Source organism: Eschrichtius robustus, chromosome 3 (genome assembly GCF_028021215.1).
Source record: "Eschrichtius robustus isolate mEscRob2 chromosome 3, mEscRob2.pri, whole genome shotgun sequence".
NCBI classification, from domain to species: Eukaryota; Metazoa; Chordata; class Mammalia; order Artiodactyla; family Eschrichtiidae; genus Eschrichtius; species Eschrichtius robustus.
In genome coordinates, this window is record NC_090826.1 from 170,191,429 (window position 1) to 170,215,232 (window position 23,804).

Genomic DNA, 23,804 nt, shown 5'->3' on the forward strand with positions numbered 1-23,804 from the left:
TTTACCTCACAGGGTACTGGCAGTGGAGGTGAATTTCAGTCCCAGAACCCAGCAAAGGAGAGTGGAGAAGGAAGGAACAGCTGTTCCTCACAGGGCACCAGGCAGTCCCTGGGCAGTCACTGGCCATCACGCCTCGGACGGGCTATCTGTGTAGGTTATGATGGCCCTACCCCACCAATGACAGGAGGTAACCTCTGTGTAGTCCGACTGCATCTCTGCTAGTCTATCAGAAAGGGTAAAGAACAACGAATGACAGTGACTGAAGCTTTAATACAAAATGAGAAAAGCCCTGGAAGCAGACTCAGAAATACCAAAGAAAAAGTACAATTGAGAATCACATTTATTAATATTAAAGAAACCACAAAATTGTGAGTTCATTCATTCTCATATTACATCAGTGAGAATTCTTGTTCTAGTCATACCAAAATAGTTAAAAAATCACTGGCATCTAAAAGAATAGGTTCGTGATTCCATCCTCCTACTCTTACTGTCAAAATTTCATTCTCTTTCAAATCCCATTCTCTTCTTTATCGTACTTGGAATTCATACTTGGTGTATTTGTCAGTTACAATTACTTTTACCTGGCTTAAAAGAGGCATAATCAAATATAGAAGCAAAGTCTACAGAATAATTTCCATTCTCAAATAAAACCCGATTCCGTAATGGTGGGGTCAAAACCACACAAGCAAAAAGTCAACAGGACTCAATAGCAATGTAAAAACCAATCAGTAAGAATCTGTGTGTTAACATGTCACTAATAGGAATTTGTATGTTAACATGTAAAGGTATATTAGGAAACCTGTTGTTTCCCGTGTTTCCTAAAACACAGAACGATGGGTAATAAAATATAAACATTCAAAAAAACTGTGTAGCTTTTTAGCTGATTCTTTAAACTTTTTTTTTACATTCTCTTTTTATATTATTTTCCATTATGGTTTATCACAGGATATTGAATACAGTTCCTTATGCTATACATTAAGACCTTGTTTATCCATTCTAAATGTAACAGTTTGTATCTACCAACCCCAAACTCCCAGTCCATCCCTCTCCCTCCCCCATCCCCCTTGGCAACCATAAGTCTGTTCTCTATGTCTGTGAGTCTGTTTCTGTTTTGTAAATAGGTTCATTTGTGCCATATTTTAGGTTACACATATAAGTGATATCATATGGTATTTGTCTATCTCTTTCTGACTTACTTCACTTCATATGATGATCTCTAGTTGTATCCATGTTGCTGCAAATGGCATTATTTTGTCCTTTAGAGTTTCTTTATTCATCAATATTAATGTCAGGGATTGGAGAAGTGCAGTAGCTACCATAACATTAATTTTATCGGCAGTTTTATTTATTTTAAAAGTCTTCATTATCTAAAATCTACATATGTTCTTATTCCCAAATCACCTCTCATACTTTCCTTGCATTAACTCAGAGCATCTGTTAACTCCAAAAAGAGATTCATTTCTACGATCAAGATGGTCACAGGCTGGGTAACAAGAATTTGCCCAGGAGGTGCTGCTGTGGTCATTAAAATCCGAATCAGTGCCTCCGGGATGCTGAAACCTGAAAAAATTGTAAGAATCTCTACTTATCTGGCTGTTTCTCTTATCAGTCATAAATAACTCAAACATGCACAAACCAGTCACTTATTGAGGTTAAAATGCACGAAATATAAACTATGTCCTGTACCAAATTACCTCGGCAAAGGCCAGAGCCAGGGATCTCTCTCTCATATGACAGGTCGGGGTGCAGATGGGAAGAACCCTTTGGAAAGCAATTGGTCAAGATGCTAAAAAATATGCCGACACCCCACGAGGCAATAATTCCACCTTTAGAAACCTAACTTATAGGAAAACAATTTTAAAATGCTCTGCATATAACGGCATATACTAGAATATTATTGATAACAAAATTGGATATAGTTCGAGTGTCAAATACTGTAAAATGGTGTTTAAACAGTGTCACGTAATGTTATGAAGCCATCAAAAATGACATTTTAGGACTTCCCTGGTGGCGCAGTGGTTAAGAATCTGCCTGCCAATGCAGGGGACACAGGTTCGAGTCCTGGTCCGGGAAGATCCTACATGCCGCGGAGCAACTAAGCCTGTGCACCGCAACTACTGAGCCTGCGCTCTAGAGCCCGCGAGCCACAACTACCGAGCCCACGTGCCGCAACTACTGAAGCCTGCACGCCTAGAGCCCGTGCTCCGCCACAAAGGAAGCCACCGCAGTGAGAAGCCCACGCACCACAAAGAAGAGTAGCCCCCGCTCGCTGCAACTAGAGGAAGCCCACGCGCAGCAATGAAGACCCAACGCAGCCAGATTAAAAAATAAATAAATAAATAAATTTATTTATTTTTAAAAAAATGACATTTTAATAGGTTGGAGGACTATGAAAGTGCTTATGATACCTAGTTTGTAATTCATAGATACATATTCATAATAGTTCATAGATATACATATATATGTGTGTGTACATATATCATATGATATGTGGCCAGGGAATGTTGCCTGCCCTTCCAGTAAACAAAAAATGTTGCCCACCATTCTGGTTCTACGAGGATCAAGCCATCAGCAGCTGCAGAAGCCCAAGGTGTGCCCTGAGGAGAATTCAGGATGGAGAAAAACAGAAGGCGTTCTGTGCTTTGAATACTGGCCCTAGATCATTAAGGTGCATAACTAAGGAATAATTTCAATGAGCCCAGACTCTTGCATCTTCCCACAGGCAGAAAAGCACTCAAATCATTAACTTGAGATGTGTACTCTTTGTGATGAGCAGTCATCTTTTGAAGTTCGACTACATTTTTTTTTTTTCCCAGCAAAAAACTCATATATATCCTGGCTTCTCCCTTATCTCTTCAGAGCATTTCCTCAGAGCTAGCTCAGAGGCTGGCTCCCAGGCTATATCCTCAGTAAGATCCCCCAATAAGACTTAACTCACAACTATTAGGTTGTGTATTTTTCTTCAGTCGACAGATATATATTTGTATATATATAAATTATATATAATATATATCTGCATTATATATGATATATAATCATATAGATCATGATATACTATAGATCATGGCTACCTTAAACAGACAAAAAACAAACCAAAATAAAATTTACAAGTGGTAACAATGGGTGATTTTTTCTTCTACATTTCTGGTGTCTTCTAAATTTGCTGTGATGAATATGAATTGCATTTATAATGGAACAGACAAACTTTTGTATAATTATATTTTAAATGGATTTAAAAAAACAACTCAACTAACCCTGGTGCAAGTATTAACAGCAATTTTTCTTAATGGCTTTAATCAACCTGTTGGATAAAGGAGACCCTCCAGAATCAGAAACTACAGTAGGCTTACAATCAAAGTAGGGGAGCAACGTTGTTATTTTTAAAGCCCAACAGAAATGCCCACCAGAGAGGAAACCTCTCGGTGCCCTGCGGGGGCGGGCAGCAGGGATGACCACATTCCCTGGATGGGTCTCTGAGGGGCTGGCACTCAGGGCACTCATGGGGTAGAAGAATGTTCAGAGCAGAGAAGCAGGAGAGAGCCATCGGGAAGCGCTCAGGGTTTGGCAGGGGAGTGGTGATAAAAAAGCTGAAAAGTGATTTAAAAGAGCTGAAAAGGAGCTTAGGACCAAAGGGCAAATAGCACCCACGTCATGCTGAGCATCTGGGCACGCCACCCTGCCTCTCCGCGCCTGTGACCTCCACCCGATTTAAATCACATGCTGTCACCCCTGCCTGGCCTTTCCCCTCCCCTCTCACCTGCCTCCTGTCCATTCCACACATGGCTCTCAGGACGATCTTCCAAAAGCACCGTTTTGATCATGATTTGGACTTACACAGTTTCCACAGCGACCTTTACCGGCAAACTAACTTTCAAGAACCTATAATAGGCTTCAAGCCTCCTCTTAGTCAGCTGACCTATCTGAGCCTTTGTTTCTTGCCCCTGAAAATGCTGATTATCACATCTATCTCACAGAGACCCTAGAAGGACTACAAAAGATAACACATTATCTTAGGCTTTCTAACACAAGGGCTCTGGGAGCTAAGACATTGGAAACGGCTGAATGTGAGTGAAACACAGGTGTTCCTCACCTCCGTCCACTGCAACACAACAGGATCTGATCTTGAGGAGGTTTGAGACTGAGCAATACAGAGGACCCCTAACTGTTAAGGTACCTCAGAGGCCACTGGGTCCTTCAAATGCAGACAACATGTGAAAGATATTGGCTCAGGTAACCATCCAGGTCCTGTGAACGGTGGCCTGACCAGCAGGGACTCAGGATCGGTTCCACTCAAGCTAGAAGACTCAGGCTTGGGTCCATTTTCCCCAGATGCTTTTAGAAATGGTAGGCACTTGGGACTTTCCCAATTTTTTTCTCTAGCATTTACTGTATTTCATCAAATCCAAGATACATCAACCCTAAGATACATTATTCTGTGCACACCAAGGTTTTTCTAGAAGACACCCTGAAATGTTATAAGAAGCTTTCTGATTTCAGAGGTTTTAAGACGTGGGGAAAATAGGCATCCTCGGACTGATGAAATATGTAATATGTAACATGTATGTATGATGTAATATGAAAGATGTAATATGGTTATGTACATGCCTGACCATAGCCAGGAGAAGTTTCTTTCTTTTTTGCCCAGCATGTCTCATCTTTCTATTCACTATGGCACCTGAGACTGGGCCCTACATGGAGTACTTGTTGCAAAGATGACAATAAAGATCGTAGCTAATATGTATGGACCACTTTCCATGCAATGCTACAACTTCATATGAATTAACCCTCAGAATAACTTGTATTGGTTGTTTTGGTGAGTACTATTTTTACTCCCACTTTGCAGGTAAGAGTACTGAGGCTTAGAGGGACAGAGGGATTAAATAACTCAACAGAGTTAGGAAAGGGAACTGCTAGGATTATAAACCCAAGTCTGCCTAAGGATCGATCTCGACTGTCTAAACCACTGTGCCACGTTGTCCTGAAGGATGGTCAGGCAAGAAGGTGTGAAAGCCGGGTCAGAATTAAAGAGAAGAATGGTCAAGAGTTTTGGAGATGAAGGGACTTTAAGATCGGGGTTATGGATTTTATGAGAAGAGTTACTTATAGTCTTCAATTTGAGGTCTTCTGACTGACTTTCTCATTCCTATAATTTGGGGGGTAGGCATTACGCTCCAGGAGTCTGAATTTTATTTGGCCCAATGAACTCAACGTGAGAACACTGTTTTCTTCCTTAAGATTCAGAATCCAGGGACCTTGTTGCACTGATATTTTTCACACTTTAAATCACATTTTAAAAATACATTTGATAACAAGCATTTGATTTAACATATTTCCCCCAAGTTGACTTTGAATAGTCTATACATTTCCCCTTCACTTTTCTATCACAGACACAAAAAATAAATACAGAACTCTCCAGAACCGCTCACCTTCACTTTCTTATTCCTTCATGATATTCCCTAGTGAACTGGGACCCAAACCTGTCTTTCTGCTGGGGCTCCTGCATCCACATTTTATAATTGGATGGGAAAGTGAGGTGGAGGAGGCTGCAAGAATACTGATTGCTGCGGGGAATAAAAATAAAGGGCATTTTCCAGCTCCAAAGATCAGAGCACAAACTGTTCATTCTCCCAAGAGTTAAAGTAGCAAAACGTAAAAGCATCTCAACACAAGAAAATGTGGCCATGGCTTCAAGGCACTGCATTCCAGAAGCAAAGACTGCCCTTTACCTAGTGGACCTGTCACTGTACCATCTGGTACACGGGGTCACCAACTTTCAGGCTTCCAATTTTTTCCACCGAATAATACATCCCAAAAAGTGGGGATGACTGGTAAATTGGCTTCTCGGAAGGATCACACAGGCGGTAGCTGAAAGAAGCAAAAATTCACCCTTAGGCACACAGAGGAAATAATCTAAGTGCTCTCAGTGGAATTCAAGCGTTCATTCTCAGGTTCTGTATAAATAAGCAGCAAGCCTTTTCTAAAATGTGGACAGAGAAGTCTTGGCAATTAGTCAAACTGCAAATAATCCTGGTTTTTCTAGAAGTATCCTGAGAGTCTAAACAGCTTTTCTATGGCTTCGTTTTGAGCCCAAAAGAAGAAACTTGTACGTGTTACTTAAAATAAATACTTTGTTTGCATGTGCACTTCCAGCTTCACAACTCATGGAAATAAATGCCCGTACAATCTCAAAATGGACCTGCCCTGAACTCCAGGCTTCCTCAACAAATCTCATATTCTTGCTATTGATTCTATCAAATAAATGTGAGTTGCAATAAAAATAAAATGACTCGAGGTCTTAATTTGGAAATACACATGTAAAGGTTATTAAAAATTGATGAGAGAGACAAAAATTGCAAAATGTAGGATTATACAATTAAAAATTTGTCCAAAGCACTCGAAGATCCATCTAGAAAAAAAAGAGAAAGCCACAAGTACTCACGTACATTAAACAACAGACACAAAACGAGCAGAGAGCAGAAAGTTGCCCAGACAGAGCACCTACAGCCATAAGCGGTTCAAAGGATGGGGATAATATAAAAATACACTGGACACGTGGATGTTCTACCTTTTCAGGGTTTCCAGTGGCTCCTTCCTGTTGATCACTCCGGTATCTGGGTCCACCGTGGTCATAATGCACCTGTCACACAATAACAAAGGGTTAGGGGACAGTTAAGAACCGTTGAGCATGCTGCGCCCCAGAGAGTCCTTACCTGGGACAAGCCAAGACCTTTTTCATTTCTACGTCGCCAATGAGGAGTTCACCCCAGGTGTCCTAGGAGAAAAGGAAAAGGTATTTTTTGAATTAAGGCTTCAACAGTCTTTATAGCAGTTTATTCTTTGGCTGGTCCTATGAAGCTAGCAGAAGAAAGCAGTGCAAGAGGATGCCACGAAGTATTCCCCCAAAAGGACTTAAATAATGGAGGCAGTGTGTTGGTGAGACCAGGATCTAGCCCTTGACTTGGTCTCAGGAGCCTGCCCCTTTCAGCACAGCAAAAATAGATCTTCTCTAGTGGGTAGTTTGCCATGAGGACAGTAAACAACTCCAGGTCAAGTTAATGATATATAATGAGAAGCGGAAAGCTTGCAAGACTGCCCACTCTTTCCTTTTGCTAAGCTACAATGGAAGCCAAGTTACAATCTGATGGTTCTTTGATGAGTGGGACATGACCCAAGAAAAGTCAGTTCTGAGACTCATCCATCCAGCACCTCCACCTCCTCAGAGCGGCTGCCTGCCCCCGGCTCTGGCCAGTCACGGCCGCCGGCCCTGCTTTGCTTTCCCACCCTTGAACCGTGGTAGGTCCTGCCAACGTCTGCCTCAGGGCTTCCATCAAACCTCACGACTTTGAGGGAGGTACTCTTATGGTCTCATTTTTACACAAAGATAAGGAGGCAAAGAGAGATTAAAAACTTTTCTCAGGGTTGCAGCAGCTAGGTTTGAAAACCTTTCTGATTCTGAAGCAGGACTTTTAAACACCCAGCTTCTAACTATACCTATCTATATATCTATCTACACACACACATACATACATACATATATACACACATATATGGAGGTTATACAGATTACTTTATATATACATATATACACATACATATACACATATATATACGAGGAGGGTATGTTACAGGTCTCTCTTGTTAACAGGAAAGCCATCTATCTGCAAAGCTTGAATTTCACAGGACAATCCTTTGTCCAGGCCGCCGGAGGAGAGGCGGGAGGCATCGGGGAATGGGGCTTCACTCCAGGCTCCATAGGCCAACAGTACTTATAACTAGATGCAAAAAAAAATGACCCTTGAAAAACTGTTTCCTGATCTCAACCCAAGTGAGGTTTTCGGAGACCGTGGGTCTAACAGATTTGGTGAGAAATCAGCCTCTAAGTGAGGCAATGAGGCATCTATTCCTCTCACCCGCTGGGCTCACTCCCCCAGGGACAGGAGAGGAGAGCAGTCTGTCCCCGCAGGAAGCAGGGCAGAGCAGGGCGTGGGGCCTCTCATGTAACATTTCCCCCTCGCCACTGATGACCAGGCTCCAATCATGCTAGGGTCCTCCTTCAGGGATACACTAACCCCCCAGGGCCTATAGGGGTGATTCAGCCAAGGCACAAAAGGAAGTCCAGTACCTAACTGGGTCTTCCCAACTCAGAAATCTCCTGCGGGATATGACTGAAGTAAGGAGGTCTCTGTGAATGCCCTGGGTTCCCAGCCATCATTTATGAAACTGTTGCTGTGCGGAAATAAACTCCGCGTTCCAAACAACCCGTTGAGGGGTGAACTATGCAACCCTTGTAAAAGGCAAACCCACATTACGTAAAATGGAATCTCTATAGCCTAGCCAGGACTTTTTACAAGCAATGTTCAAACGCAAAACTGCAAGACAGCCATAGTGCCTAGCTAACCTCCTGGAGGAAGGTGGACTATGACCAGTAATAACAGCTCCTGCCTCGGGAAGCGATGGGTCTTGTGGTACCCTGGCCTGGAAGCGGCTAAAAAGGCTGGACGCACTTCGCCACACGAGGGCGCTGCGGCCACAGGAACGTGAGCCCATCAGGCAGCCCGGGCCGAACCTCGCCCCCCGTCAGCTTTCCAAGTAGCCCCCCACCCCCGCTAACGTTCAATTTCTTTTTACAAGGGCTGAGCAATCTCATATTTCAAAACAACGTTATCTGTGGAAAGTCGGCCTCGTGACTGTGATATAAAGCAGGAAGTCTGAAAAGTTCAGTTAGGTTTCCTACTTTAACAAGACATTTAATCTGCTCAACGCTATTACACAACTTAAGTACCCAGTTTAGAATAACAAATTACCCGTTTTCATATGAATTGTATGAAGCCCCCCAAATGCCAGTTCTAATTACCTCCTAAAATATTAATCAGTTTATATGATAACATCACCCATCCTGATCTGATTGTCAGCATTTTTGTGTAAAGCCTTATTTGCAGTAAAAAAAAAAAATGCACTAAGCAAATTAATTTAAATGAAATTATTAATTATGTTATTAGAGAAAATAATAATACATTTTAAATTATTGAAAAAATAAATTTAAATTAAATAGTATAGGAAATTAAATTTTCCGTTACATTCTACCAGGCACCCGAGGTGTCTTCCCTAAGCACAGAAACAGCTCCAAGAGTTTACAGCTCCCCCTGCTGGTAAGCAGCCTCTCTGCAGTCTGGCAAAATCCAGGCCATTTAGAACGAACACAAAAAACCATGGAGTTTTTGAGATGGAAGAAGAAAGGAAAGGAAGAAAGAAAGCAGGGAGGAAGGGGAAAGTACTATACATAAAGGGCTCAGCTTGTGGAAGAATCCTGAGAATTTACTATTAATTTGCAGGCATTTTGTAAACACTAAATTAAGACTACATGGTTTCCTATCACAAGAAGCATCCAGAGAAAGACATAAAAGAAGGGCTTGGAGTGGTTGGTGAGGAACACACAGAACAACACAGGGGAGGAGGTCTGTTTATTGGAGACCTTCACTGGAGTGCATATGGGCATGTGCCCAGAAAAACACTAAAGGTACGCCAGGAGATTAATCTCTCTCTCTCTCTCTCTGTATGGCTATACACACACAGCTATATACATATATTTAGAGAGAGGTAATAGCTATATGGAGAGAATATTTATCCATCATTCTCTATATATGTTATGGTTCTCTCTATATATGTTTTATGATTATATACATATATACTTGTGGCTATACATACACATACACATGTATACATGGATATATACATATATTTGTAGAGAGGAAATAGATATATATCTATATATTCCATCTTTTTCTATGGATATATATATATAGAGAGAGAGAGAGAGAGGAGAGTGCCAGGTGAGAATGGAGGCCCAGGTAAGCTCTTGAATAACCAACTAACCATAGACAGACAAGACATTTGAAAGTAAGAAGGAAAGACAGAGGGCAAAAGCCTGAGTGGGTCTGCTGTTCCGTGGTCTACAAAGGAATTCTTCTGAAGAGCACAGATCAGATCAGCAGTTCTAATCAGACCAACAGCTACAGAGCCTTTGGGCACCTACACCTCAGGCCCTGCTCGCCTACTACCACCTGAGCCCTTCCCCTCCCAAATCTCAGATACATGATCAGTGCTTTCCTTCCGCTACTCCTGATTCTTTAATGGCTACTCATCAGTTCATTATACTGTGTCATACATACAATTGTTAGAAGAAGTTTTAAGCTATGTTAGGATAATTCGAAGGAATGAATAAGTAAATTAAAAAAAATTTTTTTTGTCTAGAAATCTTTAAGTAATTTTCTGGCTTGGTGTCAATGACTGGACAAGATTACCATAGGCTCAGAAAGTCATCTACTAGAGGCTGGCTACATGCATGCAGACTTACTGTTTGGGCATTAGAAAGGAGGGTGTGAATCTACATTTATTAACGCTGAATAATGTTCAAGATGTTGCTGAGGGAAAAAAGCACACCTAGATATATATACTACATGTAGGATGATTCCATCTATGTAAAAGAAATCTGTATAAATACCTGTGTGTATATATTTATAGCAATATATTTGGAAGGCTCCTCAAGTTTAAATAGTATTATTTGCTTTTTATAATAAATGTTTCTTTTATTTTTTTCATTTTACTTTTTATACGAAGCATTATAATCCCAACAACACATTTAAAAAAATCATTTTAGTCTAGAAAGTTTCTCAGATTCTTTCTGACAACAAATACATGGTGTCTTATCCAACACCAATTCTGCAATTCTTTGACACCAACTGCTGTCCAACAACTTAACTCAATTCTGGTACTAACTGCTCTGAGTTAGCACAGACCCCATGGGTTCAGGGCTCAGTCCCACAAGACTGCCCCACTTCAGATGCCAGCTGCAAGTCCCAAGTCTCCCATACTGCTGACCAACCAGCTATAAATCAAGGGTTCCCATGACCCCCTTTGAGGTTCCATATTTTGCTAGAAGAGCTCACAGAATTCAGGAAAGTGCTTTACAATTACCAGTTTATTATAAAGAATACAATTCAGGAACAGTCAAATGGAAGAGATGCACAGGGCAAGGTATGGGGGAAGGGCACAGGCAGAGTTTCTGTGCCATCCCCAAATGCACCACCCTCCCAGCACCCTGATGTATCACCAATCAAGGAGCTCTCCAAACCCCATCATTTAGGTGTTTTATGGTGGTTTCATTACTTAGGCATGATTGATTAAATCATTACACTCAACCTGCAGCCCCTCTCCCCTCCCTGGAAGTCTGGGGTGGGGCTGAAAGTTCCACACTGTAATCATGTCTTGGTCTTTCTGGTGACCAAGCTCCCTCCTGAAGCTATTGACCTGCCTCACCCATCCTGACACTCACCTCATTACCATAAACTTAGGTGTGATTGAAAGGGGCTTGTTATTAACAAAAAACGTTCCTATCACCCTTGTCAGTCAGGAAATTCCAAGGGTTTTAGGAGCTGTGACAGGAACAGGGGACAAAGACCAAATAGATATTTCCCATTACACCGCACAGTTAAGCTATCTCAATCCAAAATCTGTTTCTCTATTTTTAAGGTACACAAGCAAAATGATATTCTTTAATGTCCTGTTTGAATCTCCCTATAAAGAAACCCCATGGCATTCTTCCTACAACGAGATCCCTATACACACACATACCTTGCACTGCGTGCTCTTCTCTCTGGGCTCCAGAGAAACATAACATGGTTATGTTCCCAGTACCACAGCCCTTCTCATACATCCTGCTTCGTCCTGAGACCCTTGTAGGCAGACACAGTGAGGTCACTTTGGTAATCTTAGCATCCATCTCAGAGATTAGCACCAAGGAAGCCCTCAATAAATGTTTGTTGCCAACAGGAATGTTCCAGAATCTTGGTTATGATATGAACTTGCAGGAAATGTTTCCTTAGCCGAAGTAAAACTCTACCTCATGGTCAAACTTCCTTCACAGACTGACTAACACTAGATGCAATACACTGAGAATCACCAACTTACATGAGACGTGACTTTTCACTTACCAGATAAGTAAAGATTATTGACATCAATGCTGGCAGGAGTACAAGAAAAAGGGCATACTTCCACTGAGCTTGTGGGAATATAGATTGGTGCAGGGTTTCTGCAAAGCAATTTGGCAATGTATGTGGAGAGCCTTTAAAGTGCTGATTCAGCATTTCTGAAGAGTCAATTTAGAAATGTAGACAGAGACTGTTTTACAGAGCTGTTCATTATTCATGTAAGGGGAAATGGAAAATAGCCTAAATGCCCGATGATACAGGAATGGCTAAATAAGTTATTGCATAGTTCTGTGATGCACTAATACGGAACTATGAAAACTATGCTGATGAGGAATTTGTAAAGATAAGAGATGTGTTTGCCACATGCCATGAAGTGATAATGGTGGAATTCAAAATTATCTATACAATATCATACAAACAATATTGGAAACACAATAAAATGTTATTGCTGGCTACTTTTTGACAGTAGGATGGTGAGGGAGTTTTACTCCTTTAAATTTTTCTGTATTTTTCTAACTGTATACAGAGGATGTGGTACTTTAAAAAATTACTTTTATAATCAGAAAAAAATTAACTGTATCTTAAAAAGATTCTTGAATTAAATCATCAAGAAGCTTTCTACTTCTCTGCAGCCCTGGTTCCAGATGCCCTCAAGGCTTTCTCCTGACCCCGTGTTTAAGCAACCCTGTGCAAAGAAGTAAATCACTTCATCCTCACAGCAGCTGGTGTATGCTCCTACAGAATTACGGGAGATACATTTCTGTTAACCTAAATGCATAATAAATGTGCCAGGAGGAAGTTGCTCTTTGGAGACACCTGGACTTGGAAAACCCAGGCAGAAGGGAAGGACTTCCCAAAGCTGGATAAAGCCAGCAAAGCTAGCTTCCGTTCCCTGGAGAGGTCACCTACTTTTCTAACACCAGTAACAGGCTACAAAAAAGGAAAGAAGAGACCTTGAGATGTGGCTCTTCCTCTCTCTCTGATGTGTATTCATGGAGGGATACTTTGCGGGGCTGTTGTGGCTGCTCGTGTCCCATCCACACGCCAGGCTCCTCTCAGGGAGGTTAGGGTCCTGAGGATTCCAGTGCTTCATGGACAATAAGAGATCCCAGTCTCCCCTTGGGGTTCAGCTTCTGACTGAGATGCTGGGGGTCCCAAACCCACCAACAGCAGGGTCTGGGAGAGGCAGCCGCCAGCTCTGATTCCCAAGGGCAGCAGCCTGGGCTGCTCTTCAGCATCTGGGTCCAGGTGTGTGAATCTCAGCCTTCAGGAGGACATGGAGGGAAAGGGTTGGGTGTATGGGGGGGTGGGTCCATCCGATGACTCCTACCCGCCTCTACAATACCTTCTCTGCTTCAACATCTGTCTTCGATGGGCTCATCTCTAGGGTTGTTTTGTAAAGCACATGGCCACTCCTTACTCATGATGTTCAAATGTGTATGTCTGTGCGATCATACCTGCTCAAAGGGAATACCCATGTACTATTGTCATCGAAGGCTTTTATTTCCTCCTTGATCTGAAAAATAACATACTTAGAGGTGGGTAAGATATGATGAACAAAATTCAATGGTCAAATCCCTGCCCCTTGTTGAATTCAGTTCAACAAGATCTTACATACTCAAGGGCTTGTGCATTCAGGACCACGGATAAACGAGAAAAAGCACAGTGAGGCGAGTCTTGAGAAATAGACCTCATGCAATTGTTAGGAAGATTAAAACGTGTTTGTTAACTTACTTTTTTTTAAAAGTTGGAATATAGTATGTGCAACATTAGTGTTTGTTTTTAAAAAAGCCAACTAACATATATCCAGAAAAACTCTAATTAGAAAAGATACATGTACCCCAATGTTCATTGCAGCACTATTCACAGTAGCCAAGACATGGAAACAACCTAAGTGTCCATTGACAGATGAATGGATAAAGAAGATGTGATACATATATGCAATGGAATATTACTCAGCCATGAAAACAAATGAAATAATGCCATTTGCAACAACATACATGGACCTAGAGATTATCATACTTAAGTGAAGTAAGTCAGACAGAGAAAGACAAATATCATATGATATCACTTAAATGTGGAATCTAAAATATGATACAAATGGACTTATTTACAAAACAGAAATAAACTCACAGACATAGAAAACAAACTTATGATTACCAAAGAGGAAAGGGAGGGAGGGATAAATTAGGAATTTGGGATTAACAGATACACACCACTATGTATAAAATAGATAAACAACAAGGTCCTACTGTAGAGCACAGGGGACTATATTCAATATCTTATAATAAACTATAATGGAAAAGAACATGAAAAAGAATATATATATACATATATGTGTGTATAACTGAATCACTTTGCTGTACACCAGAAACTAACACAACAGTGTAAATCAATTATACTTCAATAAAAAAAAGCCAACAAAAGAGGTCATGTCAGAGAGGGGGTCTGAGAGACCTTTGTGGTAAAGTACCTTTTTGACCACACACACACACACACACACACACACACTCACACTCACACATTAACAGAGAGAAGAAAAAGGCAACAGGAATTGTACAACTCTAGGGCTGCAAAGAACCTTTAAAATCCTTTAGTAAAACTTGTCCACTTTAAGATCAGAAAATGATGCTCAAGCAGGTTAAGGTCAAGCTCACAGAGACAGAAGGACCACGTGGCCCTCCTGGTCTCCAGCCACGTGCAGCTCCTGCTGATTAGCACCTTGCTCCCAAGGAAAACCCCTGGCCAGAGGGTCTCTGTCCTGGCTCAAGCCAGAGTCACCAGGGGGCTTTACAAAGCTCCTCTGCCCAGACTGCAGCTGGGACCCGGGATGGGGATTGTTCCAGTGTGGGAACCACAGCCCAAGCTGATCTCTACGCATTCCCTCCCACTCTAAGTCCACTTGTCTTCCTGCTGCGGGCTTTCAGGGGTGTTTCATTTACTGTGTGGATGCAGTGATGGAAAGGGCTCTGTGAGGCTGTACAGAAGCCCCAAGAAGCGTCCTCCAGTTTGTCCTTGATATGAGAGGGGCCGAAGTTCTCTAGGGTTTGGCTTCACATGCTTCTGTTCTCTCTTTCTCAGCCCCTAAAAGTCTCTGTGGCAAATATTTCGAGTTACTGAGATGGAAACAAAAAAAGCAAATGTATAAGGAGATCTCCTTGAGTAAAGGCACTAACTCCGTTGGCAAATTCTTCAGGAATGTGACTGTATTACTGCTCCCTCCACCCAGGACTCCTGTCTCCCATGTGCTCATCATGTTAGCTTTTCTAAATCAGGACTAATTTACCTGAGGTCCTTGCTTGAGGCTCCTATCAAAGTGGGGATGTCAGAAAAGCTCCCCAGATGAGAACAGGGACCCCTTACTTGAAAGGCATGTTATAAAGGGATGAGGGGAGCCCCTGCAGACCACCACATGCGTACAACACCGAGAGTAAACCCTAAGGTCAACTATGGACTTTGGGTGATTATGATGATGTCAGTATAGGTCCATCCTTGGTAAAAAAAAGAAAAAAAAATGTATCTCTCTAGTGAGTGATGTTGATAATGGGGGAGGCTACACGTGTGAGGGCAGGGTGTATATGGGAAATGGTCAACTAGAGATAAGAAGCATTGGTCAATCTTATTACTTTCAAACTTGATTGCTCTACGTTCCCAGAATTCAAACACACTACACTGGACCAAAGGAAGCCGCTTTTTAAAATCTGCTTACTATTCTGAGTTACACGGTAAAAGTACAAAGTGCTTTGGGTCACAAAGAGTAAATGTTGCACAATGCATCCTCTTATCACTCTATGATTCTGCAATAGATAATGGCCTGAATTTTTGTACCATGCTTAGGCTTGCTATATTTTTTATTATAAGTTGGTCTATGAAATATTTACCTGCATTATCATTTTACATTAATATTTAACAGAATCCCACTAATTGGAAGGGTTATAGTTGTGTGATGGTGCCCGGTAGACAGGTTAACTCATCAGGCCCTTAACGCTTTGTCTTCTTAAGTTAAGGGAGAATAAATCAGCAACATTAGCATCATTTTATAGTAAAGAGTTTTTAATGTGCATTTCCAGAGGACTCTTCTATTCAAATAAGAGTATTCTACCTTATGCACTATTTCTGTAAGCCCATCCATCACAATGCGGGACTAAACAAACGGACTTGGGAGAACAAGGTCACTTAATATTAAAAAAAAAAGACTCCACCCGCTCAAATTGCCTAAGAGAATACGGTTAGGTTTACATCAGCCTTAGGTTCAGTTTAACAAATTAGAGGTGAGCAAAAATTCTTAGTTGACAAGTTACAGAAAAGCAAAAATTCTTTAGCCGGGAATGGGATTATCTTTTCTTCTTATTCCTCTGGTTCAAGATCTTAAACTAAAATTATTATCTTCAGGGGAGACAAATCAAGAAAAATTGTATTCCCTAAAAGAAAGTTTCTCAGAAAAGAATGGGCCAGTTACAGGAGTCCTGTGCAAGAATTTTTGCTTCCTGGACTAATTTCTAATCAGTCCTTAGTAACTTGCATTATTAACACTGGGTCTAATTTCATTCGGTGTTTAACAAGTGTCTAATGACTCCATACCCTGTACCCTCTGTTCATCAGCATGGGAAAGGAGAACAGGGGAGAAATAGGTGGGTTTACTGGGAATTTCGCTAATGAGGCTTGAGCCTCAAGCCCCAGACCCTTTTGAGACCCTGCACTTAATTTTGGTTTTGATATTTTCTTTTCTTAAAGAGCACCCTCAAATTTTATCCACTTCAGGTCACACCAAATCTAGATTATTCCTGGGGAGAAATCAAGTCTCTTCCCTCAAGGAGCTGATGGTCCGAGAATGTCAGCACCCCTTTTTCTCCCACCCCCTCCGTAACCCTTGCCCCCTCACCTCTCCTAAATCAACGCTTCCTCAGGCACTGTTTGCCCAAGATTCACCTGGGATGGTGCTGCCGACACGGTCACAGGCATATCACGATTCTGATGCAGGTTTCAGGTAAGTCCTGCTAATCTCCCTCTGGGGATGAAGCATGGCACTGATATTTCTGCCTCAGTTTCCCTAACTTTCCATGCACTTTCTAGAGAGTGGCCAGAGTCATACCGTGCAAATCATAATACCATGCAATTCGGCAATATTTCTTGGATGAATGCAAACAATAATTAGTTCCTCATTCAAAATCATTGCCACAGTATAAAATCCAAACTCCCCGGCATGCTGGCCTTCAGGCAGCTCCAGGTCCACCCTCCTTATGCCATTTCTCCTTTACCCCCAGTGTCCCTATGATTCTGAAATGCTCCCAGGCACCCTTAATGTAATGGCCTGTCGTGCTTTTAGGCCTCCCAACTGGTGGCCTCCTTTACCCACCATGACCCTCACTCCCCCTCGTCAGCACACACAACTACACAGCATGGCTTCTGGGTAGCTTGTAGCTTGATTTGACCCCTCTCTGATCCCACACCCCCCTTCTCCAGGCAGATTTAGGCATCCCTACTTCTAAGCATCCTTGGCACCTGCTAAGCATGTGCATTAAAGTACTCCTCACGCTGGGCTGTCATTGCCTCCTGGCCATTCTTCTCCTGTTGGGAAATTCTGAAGGGCAGGATCTGTATCTTTTTATCTCTGTATCCAGGGCCCTTATTATGGACCACAGTGCCTGGCCCATGATAGATGATCAATTAAGAAACATTTTTTAAAAATGTAGAGAGAAATTAAAGAAATTAGATAACAAACTACAGGATAATATCAACAAGTAGACAACTTCTGTATACATTGCTATTTTTTTCATTATCAAGTAATATGAAGTACCTCCATGTGCACGGATTTATACTAGCCTCCATGCAAAGGTTTATCCTAAAAGGCAAACTTTACCAGCAAATAGGGGCACATTTCACTCACACAAAAAAACGTGTGGTCACCCAAGGGAGCAAAGAATTGATAAGGTATTCAAGAGCCTCTCCCCTCAGAGTTAACTACTTGGAATCTCTAGACTGGAACCATGACCTCCGCTCCTCAGAAGCTGGAGTTGCAAGTCTTGGGTTCTAATCCAAAGCCACCACTTCCACGCCTGACAAGCTGTGTAACACCTGCAAGCTTCTGTTTCCTTATTAAAAAGGAGAAAATAGTACAGACTTCACAGACTGTAGGCTTTGATCCTAAGGATCGAATTAAGTAATTTGCATGAAGCCGTTCATTGGTTCTGTGCCTGACACCCAGCAAATGGTATTTGTTGTTGTTATTTCCAGTGCTTACAAAGTTGAGCTGACTCCCAATGTTTAATATGATTCCTGGTCCTTCTTATTACAGAGCAACACCCAGCTATATGTATTTCTTGTACAGATCGCAGGTTACAACTGGGTTCTGATGTGGCTGTCCTTTTACGGCTACAAGGGGCTGAGTCTTTGGAGGGTGGAAATTTCTAGTTTCAACTACTTAGGGGAGTATATGGGTCCTCTGGAAGAGAAATCAGGCCAAGCATGGAATGTCCCCAGGTCCTGGTTCACAGGCAGATCTCCTATATCCTCCTGGCCTCCACTTTGGGGTCTGGGGCTTCCAGAAGCCTCAAATCTTTGAGCACCCCTGGATGCTACAGGAAAGGGAGAGATGGCTGTTCTCTTCATCTTTTTTTTTTCCCATTAGTTATCTCTGAGCTATGATTAGACATTCTAGCCTTGTCCCAGACTTGCTCCAATGTGGAGTTGCCATTGCTTGCTTTGGGGCCTGAGCACTGAAGAGAGTGAACAGCAGCCCCCTGAGGCCAGCGAGGTGATGACAGCAGTAATAAGTGAACAACTCCACACAAGGCGAAGGTGATCCTTGGAGGAGGAGAGCCTCCCCAGCTGCCAACCTCAGAGGGTCTGACTTGGCACTGCCTAAGGAGCACATCTGGGCATCAAGCATAAAAGCAGCAAGCCGCTTACCTCCTCAAAAGCATTGCTGCCTGCCACCACGATATTTGGCCTGAAATTGTCCATTTTCACTTTCTTCTCCAGCCTGGTATTCAGATCTTCCAGGGAGGCTTCTGAGAGGATCATAATGGGGCCGCAGTCCGGGTAGGCCACCTGTGCCAAGGACACAGCACGATCATGCCTCGCTGCCCGTGGAATGGCTCAGACCAACTGCACAACTAAGCAAAATCCAGAAGCAAAACCACCTGAGCGCAGAAGGGGAGAGTGGTTTTCAGGAAGGATAGGTGACACTGAGGGCTTGGAAACGGCCAGGTCAGGGTTCCTGCCCACCCTGGACGCAGGTGGGGCTCCCCATCCACACACTGAAGGCAGCAGCCAGGCTCAGGTCCAATGTTACCCTCCAGCCACATCTCTTGTTCTTCCCTCAGGCGCCCAGCAGTGAGCCCCTTGCCACATCATCAACATCACCGGACAGGGCAAGGGTCTCCTGCCAATCAGCTATACTCTAGCCATGATTTCCTTCATCAACACCATTCACTCACATGCATTTATTAAGCACCAACTGTATATTAGGCACTGTTCTAGGTGGGGAAATAGCAGTGAACACAGCAGATAAAAACCCCTGCATTGAAGGAAATTTTCATCCAGGGATCATGAGGAGACACTCCCCGAGGTGCATTTTGAATCTCATCTCACGGCAGAATGAAAGGCTTTGGTTTGGGGGCTGTAGCTGACACAGGAGGAGGTGACTTCTCAGCCCTGGAAACAACCACACCCCACTGGCTGCGAAGGGAGGACTTGGAGAAAGTCTGCTTCTGTGCTTTTAGGAAACCTGAATTTAGTCCCAATCAAACTTCACTTTTGCCTCCCAGCCCATCCTCTCCTGAGTCCCCATCTGCCCGAGAGTCACCCCTGGCTTCTCCCTCCACAGCTCCTCCCATATTCCATCCTTCACGCATCCTGGAGAGCCCACCAGGCTCTCACCCACTTCCCTCTCCATCCCTGACACCTGCCCAGGGATCACGCTCAGTACCACTCCCCTGGACCATCACTGCACTTTCCTAACTGAGGCCCCAAGAGAGGCTCTTTGTGGGCCCAGAAGGAAGCCAGAAGTGAAGGGCAGCTCTCTGCAAGCTCACCTGGTAATTCTGGCCAACAGAAGGGAAAATTTTGCTCGATGGTCTTCCCTTCATGTTCTTTTCAAACTGAACCAGCCTGAAAGCTTCTGTTTTCAAGAAGTTGGTGAACCACTGAGCAGCCTCGTTACCACAATCCCTGCCCTGGATGTCAAGACCAAACACCCTGGAAGGGTCACAGAGAGCAGTGGGGTTACTTTCTTCATCAACACACTGAGTGATGGGGTCAAGAGGGAACAGCTGTGCTGCTGGGACCTGACTCTCCCAGAAGACCAGTAAGTGGTCTGTGGGCCAAAGCTGGGCAGAAACAGAGGGGGAGGGAGCAGGGAAGAGCTTGTCAAACCCTAATAGGCTTGTAACTCACACAGATCTCGTTGAAATGCAGATTCTGGTTCAGGAGGTTGGGCTGGAGCCTGAGGTTCTGCATTCCTAACAAGCTTCAGGATGCCTAGGCTGCTGGTCCATGGACCACACTTCGTGAGTAGCAAGGATTTAGGATACTTTCAGAAGGGGAGACGAACAGTGGTGTGGTAAAGTCACCCTGAGCTTGGAGTCTGGCAAGACCCGGTTAAAACTGGAACTATGCCATCTCTAGTCTGTGACTTTTAGCAAATCATTAAACTCCTCTGACCTTCTGCTTCCAGTTGTAAATTGGAGATAATAATATACCACCTGCCTCACATGGTGGACACAGATTCCACCAGATAACAAAATGGTCTTCAAGGATTTTTTTGCTTGAGCGTCCCCAAAAGATAAAAGTTATGTACCCCTCACAGAATTGCAAGTTGGCATGTCAACTTTTTTCTTTTTTAAAGTTGAAATATAGTTGATTGACAATATTGTGTTAGTTTCAGATGTACAGCAAGTGATTCCGTTTTACATATACTTTTTCAGATTATTTTCCATTATAGTTTATACAAAATTTATTTTAAGATTTATTTATTATTTATTTATTTAATTAATTTTTCTATTTTTGGCTGCGGCGGGTCTTAGTTGCGTTGTGGTGCACGCTACTCTCTAGTTGTGGCACGCAGGCTCCAGCACGCCTGAGCTCAGTAGTTGTGGCACATGGGCTTAGTTGCCCTGTGGCCTGTGGGATCTTAGTTCCCTGACCAGGGATCGAACCCGAGTCCCCTGCATTGTAAGGCGGATTCTTTACCACTGGACCACCAGGGAAGTCCCTATACAAGATACTGAATATAGTTCCCTGTGCTGTACAGTAAATCCTTGTTGCTTATCGATTTTATGTACCATAGTTTGTATCTATTAATCCCACGCTCCTAATTTTTCCCTCTCCCCCTCACTTTCCCCTTTGGTAACAATGTTTGTTTTCTATGTCTGTGAATCTGTTTCTGTTTTGTATATAGATTCTTTTGTATTATTTTTTAGATTTCACACATACGTGTTAGCATATAATATTTGTCTTTCTGTCTGACTTACTTCACTTAGTATGATATTCTCTAGGTCTGTCCATGATTTTTATAAGTTTAATTTGTTATGAAAGATTAAATTTCCATTGAATTATAAATATTAACATTTAAAATAAAATTATATCATAATTTATATACTATGTCTTAATATTATAAATATATATAAATTATATTAAATAAAATAAAATTATGCTTTTAAAAGCATGCAATGGAATCCAAATGCCAGGCTAGTTTGATATCTATTTTTAAAAACAATCTATTTTTAAAAATAAATGATTAAGGTCTTCTTTTATGGCCCACATTTTAAAAATTATTTTTAACTTTTTCCCCAGTTTTATTGAGACATAATTGACATACGTAAGTTTAGGGTGTAAAGCGTAACGCCTTGACTTCCATATACTGTGAAATGATTACAAGTTCAGTTAGCAGTCATCATCTCATAGTTTTTTAAAGTTTTTTTTCCTTATAATGAGAACTCTAAGGATCTACTGTGTTAATAGATGGAATGGAAGAAGTTGAGTTATAATAATTTCACTCATCCTTTGAACCCTTCTGTGATCTTTGGCACTTAATAACCATTCATCAAAAAGTGTTTTTTAATAATTTATCAGCAAATTTGATTAGAGGCTCCTTGAACCGCTGTCTTGTAGAATGACTTTACCCCATCACTGGAGACAGTCTCCTTTAGCAACACCAGTATATTTTATTATTTGGGCCCCATAGGTTTTCCCTTCGCAGAGCAGTGCTCCCTACTAAGACATGGGGTGGGCAAGCCTTTCATCTGTACAAAGGGGATGTGGAGAGGAGAACTTGCCCCCTGCAGCTAAGATCACTGTTGGAGGGAGAACCTATGGGATTTGAGGATCTGGAAATTGATTCCCTTACCTGCCCTCAGGTAGCACAGGAAGCGTTTGCACCTCTCTGCGTGAGTGCTTCTCCCAGCTGGAAGGCTCCTGTGGTGATGTATGTGAGGGTATGTATGTGATGTATGTGAGGGTATGTATGTGATGTATGTGATGTATGTGAGGGTATGTATGTGATGTATGTGATGTATGTGAGGGAATCCCAGAGAGGCTCAGGAATCAACCCTGTGCTCCCCAAGGCCCACAGTCCTGGTCTGACTGCTACACACGCCTCATTCTCTGACAACCTAGCCCACCTACTGTCAAATCTCCGTGCTGTTCTTCTGATGTTTCTTGGCCTTTTCCTTCTCTCTAAACCCCCTTCTTGGAGCTGCTGTTTGGCCTCGGTCCCCCTGCCGTCTCATGGTCCTCTCTCTCAGAGCCTTCAGCCTTTCCCCGAAAACTCTCCTCAACCCACCAGTCTACTATTTCACACAGATCTGATCCCACGGTTCACCAGCTCCTTAAGTATCTGTTCCTGGGCTGAGCACTTCCCTCAACCCCTTCACCACAGCCCTCGTGTATAAGTGCACACACTTCTACCCTCAGCTTCCATCCACTCAGATAAGCTTAGTGTGGGCACTTTGAAAAGTAGAAAGCATCCAGTGGGGCAAGGGAAAACTGATTATCCAGTGTCCCTTCCCACTCCTGAAACTTATCCCTCCCCTAATCCTTCCTCCCTCCCACCCCTGCAGCAGACTCTATCTATCCCTCTGCCATTCCACCTTCTTCAATTCTCTCAGAATTTGGGAATTCCCTGGCAGTCCAGTGGTTAGGACTCAGCACTTTCACTGCTGTGGGCCCAGGTTCAATCCCTGGTCAGGGAACTAAGATGTCATAAGCCATGCGATGTGGCCAAAAAAGAAAAAAAAGTTCTCTCAGAATTTTATGCAAAGTCTACTTTCTTCCACATTCTGATACAAAATGTTCTATCATCAACACCCTATAGAAAAAAACTGAATCTCCGTGTGTGAGTACAATAGAACTAACATTAGTTAGTAATCTACTAATTCATAAAGCAAAATAACTTACCAAAAATACTTAAGAAGACATAAAGGCTTGAATGGATTTTTATAAAGAAAATCCAGGCAGTTTTACTGGAAATTTCCACCAATGATCAAAGAATAAATACTACCAAACATAAACAGAAAAAATTTTTTAATTGTCATCTAAAATAGGAACAAAAAGATAAGATGTCTAGGACTGAACCTAACAAAAGATGTGCAACTCTATTATAGAGAAAATTGTAAAACTTTTTTTAAATTTTTTAATTTAATTTTATTTTTTTATACAGCAGGTTCTTATTAGTTATCTATTTTATACATATTAGTGTTTATATGTCAATCCCAATCTCCCAATTCATCCCACCACCACCCCACCCCACCCCACTTTCCCCATTGGTGTCCAAACGTTTGTTCTCTACATCTGTCTCTATTTCTGCCTTGCAAACTG

The 23,804-nt window shown here is 42.3% G+C and overlaps 1 protein-coding gene and 1 non-coding gene across 3 annotated transcripts in view; one reads left to right on the forward strand and one right to left on the reverse strand.

Annotated features, from left to right (window-relative positions):
- Positions 1-1,083: 1,083 nt before the first annotated feature.
- The window catches only part of MTARC2 (mitochondrial amidoxime reducing component 2), a 31,584-nt gene continuing 8,863 nt past the window's right edge, over positions 1,084-23,804 (reverse strand). Inside the window, exons 3-8 of one of the 2 annotated variants that reach the window (XM_068541793.1) lie at positions 20,024-20,186; positions 18,897-19,037; positions 6,711-6,772; positions 6,566-6,637; positions 5,727-5,865; positions 1,084-1,560 (exon numbers count right to left, since the gene is read on the reverse strand). In XM_068541793.1, coding sequence (XP_068397894.1) covers positions 5,739-5,865; positions 6,566-6,637; positions 6,711-6,772; positions 18,897-19,037; positions 20,024-20,186 — 565 coding nt within the window. In that variant the 3' untranslated portion in view covers positions 1,084-1,560; positions 5,727-5,738. Of the gene's footprint in view, positions 1,561-5,726; positions 5,866-6,565; positions 6,638-6,710; positions 6,773-15,031; positions 15,104-18,896; positions 19,038-20,023; positions 20,187-23,804 lie in introns of those variants that run through there. The other variant, XM_068541794.1, reaches the window with a different exon arrangement.
- On the forward strand, positions 23,107-23,179 carry TRNAE-UUC (transfer RNA glutamic acid (anticodon UUC)). Its single transcript has one exon. It is a non-coding gene; the product is annotated as a tRNA-Glu (tRNA).